This window comes from Argentina silus (genome assembly GCF_951799395.1).
Source record: "Argentina silus genome assembly, chromosome: 4".
Classification (NCBI taxonomy): domain Eukaryota; kingdom Metazoa; phylum Chordata; class Actinopteri; order Argentiniformes; family Argentinidae; genus Argentina; species Argentina silus.
This window is the reverse complement of record NC_139658.1, coordinates 5704545-5720029: the sequence shown is the minus strand read 5'-3', so window position 1 is coordinate 5720029 and position 15485 is coordinate 5704545. Positions and strand designations below refer to the sequence as shown.

Below are 15485 nucleotides of genomic sequence, written 5' to 3'. Positions count from 1 at the left end.
TGAACACTTTCCAAAGGCACTGTACATCTCTAATAGAATTGCATAAATCCATTTTCTGCAACCATCCAGTCTACCAACATGTTTCCTCTGATCAGAGTGAAAGGAAAGGTTCATGAGCTTGGGCAGGGTTACGGGGGAGGGACAGAGGTGGGGTCTCCTAGACGTTGAAATAAGATGTGAGGGTGGTACTCTGACAGAGGGAATTAACCTCTACTGTAACTACACTTGAAAGGCTGTGTCTCAGCAGGGGTGACACATTTTACCAACACAAGGAGGGATATCAACTGCTCTGCTCAACACATCCAGAGTATCAAGTACTTTCCCTCAGAGAGGATTTGAGAGAAGAGGGACTCTAGCCTCTGTTGGGTAAGTGAGAGACTTCAGAGAAGGACTCATTATCAATAACCAATTAACATGTTTTTCTCATTTAATTCTTACACCATGACTTCTGCATATTTGTAGTATCCAAAGGTGATGCTCTACTGTGTCAGTTACCCCAACTCAATTACCAACTGCATGACACATGCTACTGTACTCTGCTACTGTATGACAGGAGGCACATTTGGCCACTTGTCTTTTTTTGACACACAAGCTTCATTGAGAATAGTTATCTTTGCAATTTTCTTTCACATATTAGTTTTAAGAGCAATCTAGCATGTATAAAGATTTATATATATATACTCTGACAGAGATGCCATCAGCAGGGATAAGTTTAGCGTATAACAGTTCACCCCTGAATTTCCTGGTTATTTGTATGATAAATGCACACTCACAATAACCTGTTCAAATACACTCCAAGAGTTGGAGTGGATGGATTGGATGCAGGCCATGGATTTTGCAACAGTGGACCTCATCTGTCTGTCAAAGCAGTCATCTGTGCCTGTAGCTTTAGGTGGCACACTAAAGGCCTTCTTTGCATTATGACAATTGAAATAAGAGAAAGTCCCTCTCCACTCTATTGTTTTCACTATAGCATACAGATTGTCCTTCAGTAGCAATTCCAACGCCCTGATCACTGGGCCAGGGCCTTGAGGAGAGACAATGGGAAGGCTAAACCATGATCTTTTCATTGGAGATGTTCACATGTACTGATGAAAAGCAGATGCAAAATCTTTAAATGTACCTCTTCTTGTTATTCTCATAGGCATCTCATATAATGCTTTCCTTGCAGTCAACAAGTAGAGAGAGAGAGAGAGGTGACCTGCTTGGTCAGCAGCCATGGGAGAAAGTTATTTCCTCATGAAGTCAGCTGACATCCTTCTTTCAAGGTGGTGGATATGGATTAACGGTTACAGGTCAGCATGCATGTGTCCCTTGATTTTTGGACCATGATGCATTGACTTTTTTCTTCTTCTGACTGCACCTCTGGAAGAAGGATGGGGAGAAATTGTTGAGGAAGTTTACATGTGTTGTTACTCACTAATTATCATTAATACTATTACATGAGATTATGGTAACATATCACCCATAGAGGTAGTATCACCCAACAACAGTGTAACAATCCTATGAGCAAATTTAAATTGTCAATCCTCACTGCAGAGTAGATGAGCAAACTGAGCAAACTTGATGAGCAAAGAATGATCATCCACACTGTTGTCATATGATAAGGTCATTATTATAAACTGTAGATTAACTATTAGTTCAGTTCAAGCAGTGGTATTTCCCTCACCGAAATTTCAAGATGGGTTAACCCATTGAAATGTAATGGGGGTGGGGGGGGGACATGTCCGAAGCAGACATCAAATCAGACAGACCGTATTTAAGAAATTAATATTCCGTTAACATGCTATTGAATAAAGAAGTATAACAACATTTTCAGCCATTCCAATCGATTTTATTCCTCATCCAAAACGACAATTTGACAACCAGTTTAAACACACCCCTTCTCTTGTAGAATAGAACGAGTTGTGGTGAACTCGTTGTAGCATATGATAACATTTCTCTGGAACTAACTGCTTCAGCCGAAAATGACAGGATATTGGGCAACGGCGTTTTCGTGCTAAATTGATTGAACGGAGCGTTTTATTATGACAACTGACGGGACACTTCCGTCATGAGTGCATATAAATGTCACGAAGTTGGCAGAGTATTATATTTCGTTGTTTGTTTGAAACCACACGAGTGGAATAAACCGGTGTCCTGCGCTTCGTCTCCCACAGGTCAGATTGACTAGTTTTACGTTTGTATCCGCAATTGTAGGTAATGTTACATTTGTAACTACAGGTTGCAACTGTATAACATGAATTGCATTCGCTGTACTATCGAGTTTTCAATGTGAAGAGTTTGTTAAACTAGTGAAATCCCACTACGTCGTCAAAGCGCGTGGTGGGGGGTGGTAAAGTAGTGCTCTTGCCTACCACTACAATGCACACGTCCTCTATTTTTTATGTTTGGAAAATATAACTGGGTTTAATTGGGAAGTGCTTTACAATGATCAACGTTCAAAGAGACTTATTCCACCAATGTAGTTTTAGGGCTTTTACGTTGGATTAGCCATGGATGACTTAAATGAATGTTTACGTAATACACATTAAAGTTCAAGTTTTATTTGCCGTTTCTAGATATTAAAAAAAATGCATTGTCTTCCGTTGGTTTGATTAACCTCCTTAGACTGATTCAATCGCTCTCTGTATCGGCCCAGCACAATATTGTCATCATCAGAAAGATGGGTCGAATGTCCTGCCATCAGGAATTTTGACCATGGTGCTATTGAACCGACATCCTTTATTGTCAGACAACAATGTAGGCCTAGCCTGCTACCTTTTAATGAGTTTTTCCCTTTCTTTTTATATTGTCGATGTCGTGCATGCCATACAGCCGCGAAGACCAATATAAACTTTTTGTAGAGGTCATTCCCATACAGAATGGATTGTAATGCTACTGTGTTTCAATTGTTAGTTGTTGGCCTCACAGCCATCCCTGCAGAGTGAGAAAAGGAAATGTTGTTTCGCTGTTGAAACACACCCAGCAGAACTGCTCTATGGTTATTACTAGTATATTACATAACAGTAACTGTTTAACTACTGCATTATTTGTGAGGGAAACTGCAGGCAGTCAACACAGCTTAAGCAAGCTTTCATTTAATTTCATCTTTCAAGAAAATGTTATAATTTGTATAATAATGTGTCAGTTTTTTCTATTTATATTGAAGGCTTAAGATATGTTGCCTACTTTTAACAAGCTGTTTTGTCATTGTCTACATTCCAGGGCAGAGAAGGTGGTCATGGGGGCAGTAGCTCACTCTCTCTTGGCCCTGGCTGGCCAGATGCCCTGGCTACTACTGTTGCTTCTGGCTCTACTCGCACCCTGGAATGTCCTCCGTGCAGAGGAGTTAAAGCCGACTAGATGGCCGCTGTTTACCCAAAAACCTTTGCTCCTCGCCTGGAATGCCCCAACAGAGGACTGCTACCCACGGCATGGTGTGCACTTCCCAAAAGAGCAGTTCCAGATTGTAGCATCACCCAATGAGGGCTTTGTCCGGCAGGACCTCACAATATTTTACAAGGACCGCTTAGGGCTGTATCCGTATTATGAGCATGATGGCACCTCAGTGAATGGAGGCCTACCACAGGCTGCCAGCCTCACACAGCACCATGAGAAGATGCCTGAAGGTGTGCAGAAATATATACGCGAGCCAAGCGCCAAAGGGCTTGCTGTCATTGACTGGGAGGAATGGCGCCCGCTGTGGATCCGCAACTGGGATGTCAAAGATGTTTACAGAAGTAGATCCCGGAAACTGGTGGCCCAGAAAAACCCTGAATGGCCCGCAGAGAGTGTGGGGAAAGTGGCCCAGCAGGAGTTTGAGCTGTCTGCCCGTAAATTCATGCTAGAGACCCTGAGGCTGGCCAAAAGTCTGCGGCCCAATCAGCTGTGGGGGTTCTACCTGTTTCCAGACTGTTACAACCACGACTACAGGAGTGGTCTGGAGAACTACACAGGTCGCTGCCCTGATGTGGAGGTGGCCCGGAATGACCAACTTACATGGTTGTGGACTGAGAGTACAGCCCTCTTCCCATCTGTCTACATGAGTACTGTACTACGCTCAACGACATTTGGACGCCAGTTTGTCCGTAACCGGGTTAAGGAGGGCATGCGTCTGGCTTCTACAGGGGATGGGCTGGCACGTCCTGTCTTCGTCTACACCCGGCCTACATACGCCAATGAGCTGACATTGCTGACTGAGGTGAGAGGGCACATGCTACAATTCTATCCTGAGCGATGATTACTTGCGACCTTAGGTTTCCTTTAAGGAGACTTGATATCCTTTTTGATCCTTGTAGCAATCCAGTCTGACACGTTGACTTAATTCTCAGTTTCTTACAGCTTTGATTTTATTTGATTAAATGTGTTCTGAGTCATATTTTGGAGCTCTTCAGAGTGCTATCTGAGTAATATGGACCATATCAGAGAGGTCCCTCCAGCTCTTCTAAGGCAGATGTGACTTAACAAAAGACAGTCACACAGCCTTAATCAATTAAAGTGCTACAAATGTTCTTTTGTTGTAAATTCACTGTATTTTGATTGAAAGGAAGAGACTCCCGATGGGATGTCAGGAGCAAACAGGGTTGCAGCCACGGCTGATATGTCACACTCAGGACTAAATATAGAACATGCACACTCTCTCTCACTCATACATGCGCTAGCTTTGCATGTCCGGCAACAAAGACTTTCCTGTGTTCCCTGAAACCTAAATATGGCTCTGTGGTTTCTACCCTAAATATCATAAGCTATCGCCAACTTTCCAATAACACACATATATACACACACACACACTCATGCACACACAGGCACACATTTTACCAGTAAAGGAATCGATCAGGCCATAACAGAGCCACTAGCTGTTTTAAAATCTCTAGCCTAAATGATCACTTCCCCCATATTTTTCACCAGCCCTTTTCCTATTAGAGGGAAGGCAGACTGTCCCAAAAGTTCAAGTGAATTTTCACCGTGTGTACTGTATGTGTGGCTGTATTTAATGGTAGACCACTCTATTGAAAACCCTGTGGAAAAACTCCACAGCTCATCAGCAGAACAATGACATATGTACATTTCTATCTTCAGTCTAGCTAAGTCTTTCCCCCAGCTGGCTCACCAAGGGATAGAAGGAGGTTAAGAGACAGCTTGGGATGTCTTTAGGAGAGGATAGGTTTGAGTTTGAAGAGAAAGTTAACACAGTGAGGTTATTGGATGAATGAGGTGCTGTCAGGCAGCAGGGGCGTCAGTGTTTACTTTCCCACTAGAGCACTCTTCACACAGACACACTAGATTGTAGGGTGGGTGTGTGTGTGTGAGAGAGAGAATGATAAAGAGACAGAATACACACGTGTGGAGCATTTCAAAATGTTTTGCCTAATTTATAATAGTAAGGATTTAATTAACTGCAAACCCGTCTCACTGCAAAATGGGGTCTACAGTGTGCATATGATGAGTGTATTGAAGTGAAAGGATGCATGTGAGAGAGATATGATGATGATGATGATTCTGAATGGAATGTTAGAAGAGAGGGTGTTGGTCAGCTGGTCAGTGTTAGTCTGCATGCCTATGTTCCTGCTCATATTGAGCACGGCAGAGCTGTCTTTTATCATTTCTGTGCTGCAGGACTGAACTGTGTCTGTATCTGTCTACAGACAGATATGGTGTCCACCATTGGTGAGAGTGTTGCACTGGGAGCAGCTGGGGTCATCCTCTGGGGAGACTCTGCTTACGCCAGCAGCAATGTAAGTCTTATCCCTGACCAGGTGTGAATATCGCTGTATACAGACCCGATATAACTACTTTCCTTGATTTAATTGTTAACATGCGTCTGTTCCTCTTGTTTGCCTAGTATCATTTTTCCAATCCACCACTGTGTTTTTAAGTTTTGTGTTTCCCCTCTCTGTTCTGTCTGTGGGTTGGTCTCACTCTCTCTTTGTATCCGTCTAGGCTAGCTGCTCCAGTCTGAATGAGTATCTGCGGGGTCCTCTGGGTCAGTATCTGCTCAACGTCTCCACAGCAGCAGAGCTGTGTAGTCGGACGCTGTGCGGCTCACATGGACGCTGTTTGCGCAAACTGTCAGACACGGATGTGTACCTGCACCTCAGCCCCCTCACCCATAGCATTATTTACAGGGCGGACAGTCAGGGCGGCAGGTTGAAGGTTACAGGTCAGCTTGGGCAGGGGGAGATGGCGGAGTACCGGGCACACTTCCAGTGCCAATGCTACACCGGGTACAAGGGTGTTGGTTGTGCTCATAGAGAGCAGGGGAAAAATGGAGCTGCCCCTATCTGGAGAGTCTGGCCTCTCACCCTACTGCTCCCACTGGGACTTCTCACCCTGCTACACTGAGGCAGACTGGAACCAGACTGCACACTGGTGGCGGCCACACCCTGGTCCTGGCCACTACAGGGGCTTGGAGGCCTCTCTGGTCAGGGATGGGCAAACTCTGCACTTCATGACAGATTAATTCAGAGGATGAAATGGAAGTGCCTGGGCCCACTCAACAGGATGAGAGGAGACTGCGGATAAACCCTTTAGTATCCAAGACCTCCATGTCTCCACCCCATCAAACCACACAAACTATAGGGACAGTATTTAAAGTGTTAAACAATGCAATGTTGACCTGAGTTTTTTTTTATTGTGCATGCGTTTGCTTGCGTAGTAGAAGGAAAGGGCTAAACTGACCGTTCCCTCTGCTGGAGGGCTGGAGCTGGAATAGATGCATAGACAGCAGTGATTTGCATAAATATGTGAATGTGGAAAGAACTAGAGTCAAGATGTTTGTAGGGCTACTTGTGAGAGTGCAGTTTGTTACACTGTATTGTTGTGCCTTCCTCTCTATCTGCCTTAGAGCAAGTGGCCTCATTCCTGATATATTCAACCAAACTTGGAAATGAGGGAATTGAGAAACTTCAACAGCTACTTTTCTACAAGAACTTGCCACTGTGAACTTGCCCCCCCGATTCTCTGCCTTAATCTAATAGTCATGAGTTCCATTAAAGCTTCATCAAAGCTCATCACATCTACATGGATATCTGTGTCACAGACCGCTTTTGCAACAATTTGTGAATCACAGATCTCATGATGAACAATACATGTTATTAATACATCATGTTCTTTGACATCTATACAATACTGTTACAGATGTCTGTTATCAGATGTCCCATCTTTATTGGTGCCTCTTCATCCTTAGGGTGGATGTTATTTTATAGCAGCAGCTTTTAATGCAAGTTTCCGTTCGGTATGTGCAAGGATGTAAACCAAACTTGAAAGCACTTTTGCTTATGTGTGTCATTTTCATTCTGTTGCCTGAAACCAAATTCTTTAGAATGCTCTGCCCTCTCTCTGGCTTCAGGGGCACATGTAGACCCCAGGGGGCTCAGTGTTGGTCTTTGTTTTCACCCTATTTTTATTTATGTCACAAACATGTTTTTAGTTTGCTCTGTCACTGTTCATTGGTTATATTGTAATTAAATGTGCTATTTCTTTTATTACATTAAATTTGAAATTTAAAGGGACTCTTAATGAATTTTAATCTTAGAGCTATGTCATGCTTTCATTTTTCACGACATGGGTCAAGGCACTTGTTGCATACATTGTTGGCTGCTTAAAAAAAAAATGTTATGCTGTTTCAAACATGTATGATAAGTATAGAGAGGTTTAATGCAGTATCAGTGGGATTTGACAATTTCATCCAAAAGACAGCTATAACCTTGTGCCTGCTAATGTTTTCATATGAAAGGGCCTTTTGCACCCTGGTAGCTGTTCCTTGCTCTCCTGAGTCACCTACCCCTCTGTTTCATTTGCCAGTATTTCACTTTGCCTTCTTTTTCCCTCCTTTTGGGATCTTTTCCATTTATAAGGGGGGTAATCTCATGGTGCCAAAAGCAATATTATTGGGCTGGGAGTACAGAGGAAGCCTTGTTTTATAACTAAAACCAGACATTGAGCCTCTGCTTCTTTAGGGATCTCCTCTGTTCACCACCCCCAGTCTTCCAGTCCTGACCTCCCCAGGAGTAAGGAGGTACTGCTTTTTACTCATTGAACACTCAGCAGCAATGATTTGGCAATTGAGCCATTGACTAGTGTTCAATTGAGAGAAAGCAGTATGTGGACAAGATGTGAATTCCACAAATCAATATAATATGTTAATTCATGTTCTGTATATGCTGGATATTAGTTCTGCATATCTTTAGGCCTGCAAAAAAAAAAAACAGCCAACACTTGTTAGATGTAAGAACAAAGTGCCAGATGTGTGGGTGCTGAAGAATGAACACAAAGCTATAATCTTTCTTTACACAATTCTGGGCCACAACCGTTATCTATGATTAACTACAGCATATGGGTAGAAATGTGTATGGTATTTTTCTTTATTACACCATCATCTGTTTTATCAGCTACTGTCTTCCATAGTTCACCTTTGAAATGTTAACAAGGAGTAACACACTATGATATTCTTAAGCAGCTCTGTGTGTGTGCCTAAGACACAAGACACAAGAGATAATAAAAAATAAAAAAAAAACAGGATTTTAATAATACATCTTATGCATTATATAATACAGGCTGAAACAAACCAGTGTATACAAACATTTAATGTGATTGTCTGTTTGTCATGCCAGGTTTCTTGGAGCATAGGAAGACTGTGGCTACAGCTGAAATGTCCTACTATTTCGTGACCAGAGCCATTTATTGCCGTTGTCCTAACAATTAACAAAGGTTAGAGTGAGGGGGCTCAGTCGCGTCAACCAGTGTGATAACCATCATCGGGTCTGCTCGTGCCGTGTACATTGCGTCAGGACAGCGGGACGTGGAGAATTTGTCTTGCAGTATGAAACCCTCTCATCGGTTGGAATCGTTGTTTGTGAAAATCGCAGTGTCCGCCTAGCTTTACTTGTTATGTAACTCTGTCAGTTTCCCCACTACCTTTGCCGCATAGGCCTACTGCTTCATGGGCTAGTCAGTGCAATTGTACAATCGAAGCATTCTTAGTCATTGGCATTAACCTTCTAACTTCAATTAGTCTAATTATTTAAACCCACGTGGACACTTAAACTGAGGAAAAAGAGTCCAACGCAAAAAAGCAATGAGGATAGGCAATATCCCACTTGGTATGCTTTGTTTGTTTGAGTCAATTGTGCTCTCCTCTCTTTCACATTGAGTGGACTAATGTAAGAGCGTACAATAAGTGCGCACTTGAGTGTAAGGGTAGAGAATTGGGATGCAACAATAAACCATTCATCACTTACATGTCAAATCCACGAAGGGAGAAGTGCAGAAGTGAACTGAGTTCAGGAGGCAAGTGCTAAATGGGATCTTTGGGACGACCCAACTCATTGAAGTTGAGATTTAAAACGGTTAAGTTAAGGGTTAAGGGTACTCTTTCTGGTTAGGGTTAGGTATGGGTTAATATTTGGGTAAGGATTCTGGGTAGGTTCAGGAAAATGGTGAACAATTAGGACTTGTTACGCGAATTAGTTAAGAACATTCTCTCTCCACCACTACTTTCACCAACAGGCAACAGGGTTTTTTTTCAACAGGTTTACAAGTTCAGTTTTGCACGCCAATACATTACCTGGTATTAATGTCGTTTTGCTGGTCAGCCCGTTAAAACCAGACGTCACTGTTGTGTAGACAAAATCTTTTACCCGATGAAAAGATTTGTGCAGCCCATAATGTTAAGGTTACAGTTTTTTGTTCATTTCATATTTTGGTAGCTTACACATATTTCATCCTTACATCATTTGAAATTGACACCTGGAACGTTTACAACCTGGAGTAACAGTTCCCTTTCGGTATTATTAGTAAGAAACACATGGGCTGCAAAGGACTGCGCAACTGACTGACAAGTGACAACAACAACCAAATGTAGCTTGTTGTGGTATGTACTCGCATCGCACACCACGACACTTCAATACAACATTAGATGGCGATAGAACTGCTTTTGCCAACAACGAAATAGACATAGCCACATACGCTAGATCTTTTTTTGACGAAGGCTATGCGTTTGTTTAAGCTTGCTAGCCAGCTACCTGGTTGGTTAGCCGAATAGCATAAAGCATAGGAGGATGCTATGCGGCTACCTGATTGGTTAGCTATGTGGCAATGTAGCTGCCAAGTTATAGTTGTCGTCATTCACTTTGTTTTTCTCTCCAGATCAAACTTCTCGCTGAAATGAATTTTTTACGTAATCGTCTTGTTGTGCTGGGGCTAGTGTTGCTGGCCACTGTGCTATTGTACCTGCTGCTGCCAGCAATTCGCCAGGGTAGCATGGAACCCTCGCTTGAAGTTCAAAGGATGGGGCTGGTGGCTGCATCTCCTCCACCCCCTCCATCCATCAACGTGTCTGTTCGTACGGGGCAGCTGCCTGGGGATCCCCCACTGTTCTTTCGGGAAGCATTGCCTGTCGATGGATCTGGTAGGCAGATACTGCCCAGGTGAGGAGAGTCACCAGCATCACAACAAATAATCTCAAACATCGACAATTATCTGCACTGTGTCATTTAGAGCACCTAATTTCTGAGGTTGCATAGCACATGAGAAAATGTATATATTGCTGAACACTGTAGTTATTGAACTGCTATGATTACCATGTGCAAAGGTTTGTTGCAGTATTGGCTGCTGTTGGAGACTGTTGATAAATAGAGTGATTGTAACACACGATTGGATGCCTTTCTTATACAGGCTGCAAGTAGTTCTTCTACATGGCCAAGCCTTCAGTTCCAAAACTTGGGAAGAATTGGGTACCCTTGCCTTGCTGGCCACTAATGGTTACCAGGCATTGGCTGTGGACCTGCCAGGTACTAGCTTCAATCACAGCTGAGCCTGAGTGTGTAATGTTGCTTAAGTCTGAATGAAGCCAAAGACTCACTGCTATGTTGTTTAATGTGTAGAACACAGTTCTGAATACCACTGTTAAGCATAGCGTCATACAGTTGAGGAGTTGGAGTTTTTAATAGTGGATTGGGAATATAGATAAAGTGTACCTACCAAGTTAAGATCCTGTTAGTCATTAAATTGGAAACCTTTATTTATTTTTTATTTTTTTACAGTCATACTAAATTAAGGCTTTTTTCAGTTTCCCTTTTTCCCTCCTTCTCTCTGGCTCATAGGATTTGGGAACTCTCCGGACTCTGATGCAGTGAAGACTGATCAGAACCGGGTGGACCTTCTGCAGAGGTTCATGGAGGCACTGGGTGTCCGGATGGCTGTTTTACTGAGCCCCTCCATGAGTGGGCACTACTCTATACCCTTCCTTATGAAGCAAAGCACTCAGCTGCATGGCTTCATACCCATAGCCCCTGTAGGAACCCGCAGTTACACGTCTCAGCAGTACCAGAGTATCAAGGTAAATACTGTGTGTCTGGGTGGGAGCGCCTATGAAGGAACTGAGTTTGGGTGCATAATGTGTAGTAGAAGGCAAGCAACAATTTTAGGGTTTTTTTTGTATTAAAGGAAATCTAAAGGAACTAGACCAGATTATTTTGATAAAACCTAGTGTGTCGTCAATAGTAGTAGCAGCTGGGAGAATTGCTATAGTATATGTATCAATCAATATCTTTATTGTCCCAAAAGGGAAATTCGTAGAGCGGTCAGGTTAAGAAAACACCATGAAACAACAACAGCTGTGTAATATACACACACACAATAAAAAACCAGGGGATATCATATTATGTCACAGTCATGACAGAGCAGAACATATACACTCACTGAGAACTTTATTAGGAACACCTGTTGACCTTCTCATGGTGGAGGTGGTGTAATGGTGTGGGGAATGTTTTCTTGGCACACTTTGGACCCGTTAATACCAAACAATCATCGCTTAAATGCCACAGCCTATTATATAGTTAGTATAGTTGCTGACCATGTGCATCCCTTCATGGCCACAATTTACCCATCTTCTAATGGCTACTTCCAGCATGATAATGCACCATGTCACAAAGCAAAAGTCATCTCAAACTGGTCTCATGAAATGACAATGAGTTCAGTGTTCTTCAGTGACCTTCCCAGTCACCGGATCTGAATCCAATAGAACACTTTTGGGATGTGGCAGAACAGGAGATTCACAGCTTGAAAGTGAACCTGAAAAATCTGCAGGAATTGCATGATGCAATCATGTCATTATGGACCAGAATCTCAAAGGAATGTTTCCAATATTTTGTGGAATCAATGCCACGAAGAATTGAGGCTGTTTTGAGAGCAAAGGGAGGCCCTACCCAGTATTAGTATAGTGTTCCTCATAAAGTGTTCGGTGAGTGTACATTAAATCATGATAGCAATTGAAAGGCATTTTGCGATATGGTAATGATAATTAATTATTTACCTAGAATCTGACAGTTGTTTGCTTAGACACAACTGGATGGTTCTACTCTTGGACAGAGAAGTGCACCAATAACAACAGCAGGTTCTTGTCATCCTAGATCACTGCAAGTACTTGATTGGCTTAAGATTAAATAGAATCCCTACTGTGCCCAAGTAGATTTAGTTTGTGTTTGAGTTAGAAACATTTTTAGATGCCTCTCTCATTAATGAAACTGATGATTTTTGTTTATGTCCCTCACCTGTTTGCTGTTATGTTCTTTTACTATTTTATTTGTTTCATATCATTCCTCAAATGTTGTGCAGTCACTCAAAACACCCACTAGATGGCAGAATGGAGCTATAACTATAGTTTATACTTAGTACAGATAAACTGTTCTTTCGTTGCAAGTAGTTGCTACATTATTATAGAGTTTTATGATATGGTGATTTCATACTGTGGTCAGGATAACAGTAAGTCTATTCCGCTCCTGCTCTGAACGGATGTGGATGTGAAAACAGTGTGCCAAATGTACAGTAAAACTCCTTCTTTAATCTGTTCCTGCGCCTCTTCTATTTGCAGACTCCCACTCTGATTGTGTTTGGAGCACTGGACACCAACCTTGGAGCCCAGTCCCACAAGAACCTCATTCAGCTGCCACATCACTCAGTGCTGAAGCTGGAAGGAGCACGGCATGCCTGCTACATGGACAAGCCCCGTGAGTTCCACCAGGCATTGTTGGACTTTCTCAGCAAACTGGAGTGAGAGGAGGACAAGAGAAGGGGAAGGAACTGGATGAAAGGATGGAAAGAAGAGGGATATATATACACACAACAAGAAGGAGGGTTGCGTGGAAGCAAAGGAACATTACACAAATGACATGGAGGGAAAGTTGTTGGGCATGTAGGGCAAAGGCTGCTTTTGATATCATAAACTAACCCCTAGCCTAGTCACTGGTGTGCAGTGGCCTTTGTTATGATGCTTATGTTGACATCAAATCTATTTGAGAGCAACTCTTTAATGGGTGTTTGACACTTATGAAACAAGGGACATCGACATCAGTCAGGTTCGGATGGATAAAGAAGAGGGGGTAAATGAGGATGGAGAGGTTAGGTACAGGGAGATTGTACCAGTCCTTAGAAATGAGTGGTGACATTTGTAGGAAAGAGGTTTGCTAAAATAAAGGCAGTGTTTAGAGAGTGACTACTTTGGAGACTGAATCATTGGTCGATATTTGGATGAGGACATGGATATCTTGTTACAGAAACTTAGTTAAATACTAATTATACAATTCTAATATTTGCAGCAGTGTACCTTCCTCTTTTGCTGTGTGTGTGAGAGAGAGAGAGTGAAAAACGTCAGTGTCAATAGATGTATAAACTTGCAATGCAGTGGTTTCAAACATTTTTTATGTTTATAGCGGTCAATATCACCAAGTTGACATGCTGTGAAACTTCACATTCTTGTATGTCTTGTTTATTATTGGCAAAGCTTATCATTCCAACTTTAAATAAGATATGTACTGAATGATAAAGCTGTAACAGCAACTACAACAAATGTACACTATGTATGTTCCATTTTATGTTATGATGACCACTATTTATTTTAAATTATAATGAAAATGTAAATAGGTGATTTTTTTCACTGAAGAATTATTAAATTAAGCCTCAGAAATGAAAAGGCAATGTTTGAATTGTGTTCTTGCGCTTATGCCTTTAATAAAAAACTACAAAAATTGTGAGCTATTTTGTGTAATCCACATTTTGAGTGTATTTGCATTGTACACATTGATCGGAATTATAAAGTAATATGCAAGGAAATAGAATTATAATCTAATCCTAATTATGTTCATAGGTCGACTGACAACCTGTGAATTCTAAATATGAAAACTGTATAGGAGGAATATTGGAATATTATCACTCTACCTTTTTTGTTTAGTGGAGATATTTTCATACAACCTTTACCTCTATTACATTAGGCTACTGAATCGACGAGTTGGGGTCGACTACATAAACCTGGCACGTGCATTGCATATGGAAAAGTATTTCGTAGTAACGCACAACGACATATTTGGCACTAACGGCAACCCCATGACCCAATGGTTTCGCACAGATGGACTAAACGGACGCAAGTCAGCAGTTCGCACCATCGTTCATTCAACAGCTAGTGGTTAAATAACAGAGCGTTCGTTTTGTCAGCCCGGGCGAAACCGTTGCACCCGATTACGCGCTGATCTCATTACATTTTTGAGATGACAGCAAACCCACGTGTAATGGTTTAGGAGTCTATTTTTTCATGTTAAAACGTGTGTTTATGTGCCTTCTAATTCAAAACTAGTGGATACATTGTAACATCATTTGATGGAAAGAACATGATGTATTTACAATGTATGTGTTACAGTTATTATCATTGGGTTACAATATGACCCACCAATGTCCAGCTCCTACGTCCTTGGGCATTGTGCTAATTTCAAGTGACTTTTGGGAGAGAATCTCGAAGAAACTTACAATGCTAAAGGGGGCCTTGTGGAAGGGCAACTCCCAATAAGTCTTAGGGCCATTCATACAGTACTGAATGCCAGTGTCATGCTTGACTCTCTCTCCCTGTCTGTCCTTGGCTGTCACTCTCCTGCATGAAGTCAACACACTTGATACACCCTGGACAGCTGCTATCATTTGATCAGATTGATTTACACTGACAAATCATGAACTATGAACTCTATGGGCTTGGAGAGGCACTTCTCACTGTCTTACCTACAGGTTTGCTTTCTCTCTCTCTCCCTCTGTGCCTGATCATTGCTGTCACTCTCCTATATATAGATGCCATTTAGCTGATGCTTTTATCCAAAGCGACTTACATTGCAGTGAGTGCTTCAGTATATATGGTCCCAGCATTGTTACCACCATGCTCTACCAACTGAGCTATAGAGGACCACTCCTGCCATGATTATGATAGCACCAAACAATGTCTTAACTCATGCAACACACCTTCATGACCCATAATGACTGTGATGAAGTTAAAGAGATCTAATCTGAAAGCACTCAAATTTGCCAGCTAATTTGCCAGGGGTGGTGTGAAGGCTGCCGAGTTTGGTGACACATTCATTGCTTCTGCTGCATCAGCTGACTTGCTGACCCTGATAAAGGCCAAGTGTAACTGTAATTCTGAATGGCAAGTATTCTTGGCTTCAAAACATTACTCGAAAAAGCGTATA

General features: G+C 42.1%; 2 protein-coding genes across 3 annotated transcripts; both read left to right on the top strand.

Moving 5' to 3' along the window:
• The first annotated feature begins 2018 nt into the window (after positions 1-2018).
• On the top strand, positions 2019-7494 carry hyal2b (hyaluronidase 2b). The gene is made up of 4 exons (XM_083667517.1): positions 2019-2159; positions 3208-4183; positions 5628-5717; positions 5923-7494. Exons 2-4 carry the CDS (start codon positions 3224-3226, stop codon positions 6322-6324), a joined length of 1452 nt encoding a protein of 483 aa, XP_083523643.1. The 5' UTR covers positions 2019-2159; positions 3208-3223; the 3' UTR covers positions 6325-7494.
• A 2294-nt stretch (positions 7495-9788) lies between these two features.
• abhd14a (abhydrolase domain containing 14A) lies at positions 9789-13995 on the top strand. 2 transcript variants are annotated; one of them, XM_083667538.1, is made up of 5 exons: positions 9789-9853; positions 10129-10409; positions 10657-10772; positions 11085-11320; positions 12854-13995. In XM_083667538.1, exons 2-5 carry the CDS (start codon positions 10147-10149, stop codon positions 13034-13036), a joined length of 798 nt encoding a protein of 265 aa, XP_083523664.1. In that variant the 5' UTR covers positions 9789-9853; positions 10129-10146; the 3' UTR covers positions 13037-13995. The 2 variants fall into 2 exon arrangements, with proteins under 2 accessions (XP_083523664.1, XP_083523665.1); XM_083667539.1 differs by lacking the exon at positions 9789-9853 and having other exon boundaries at positions 9906-10409.
• The last annotated feature ends 1490 nt before the right edge of the window (positions 13996-15485 follow it).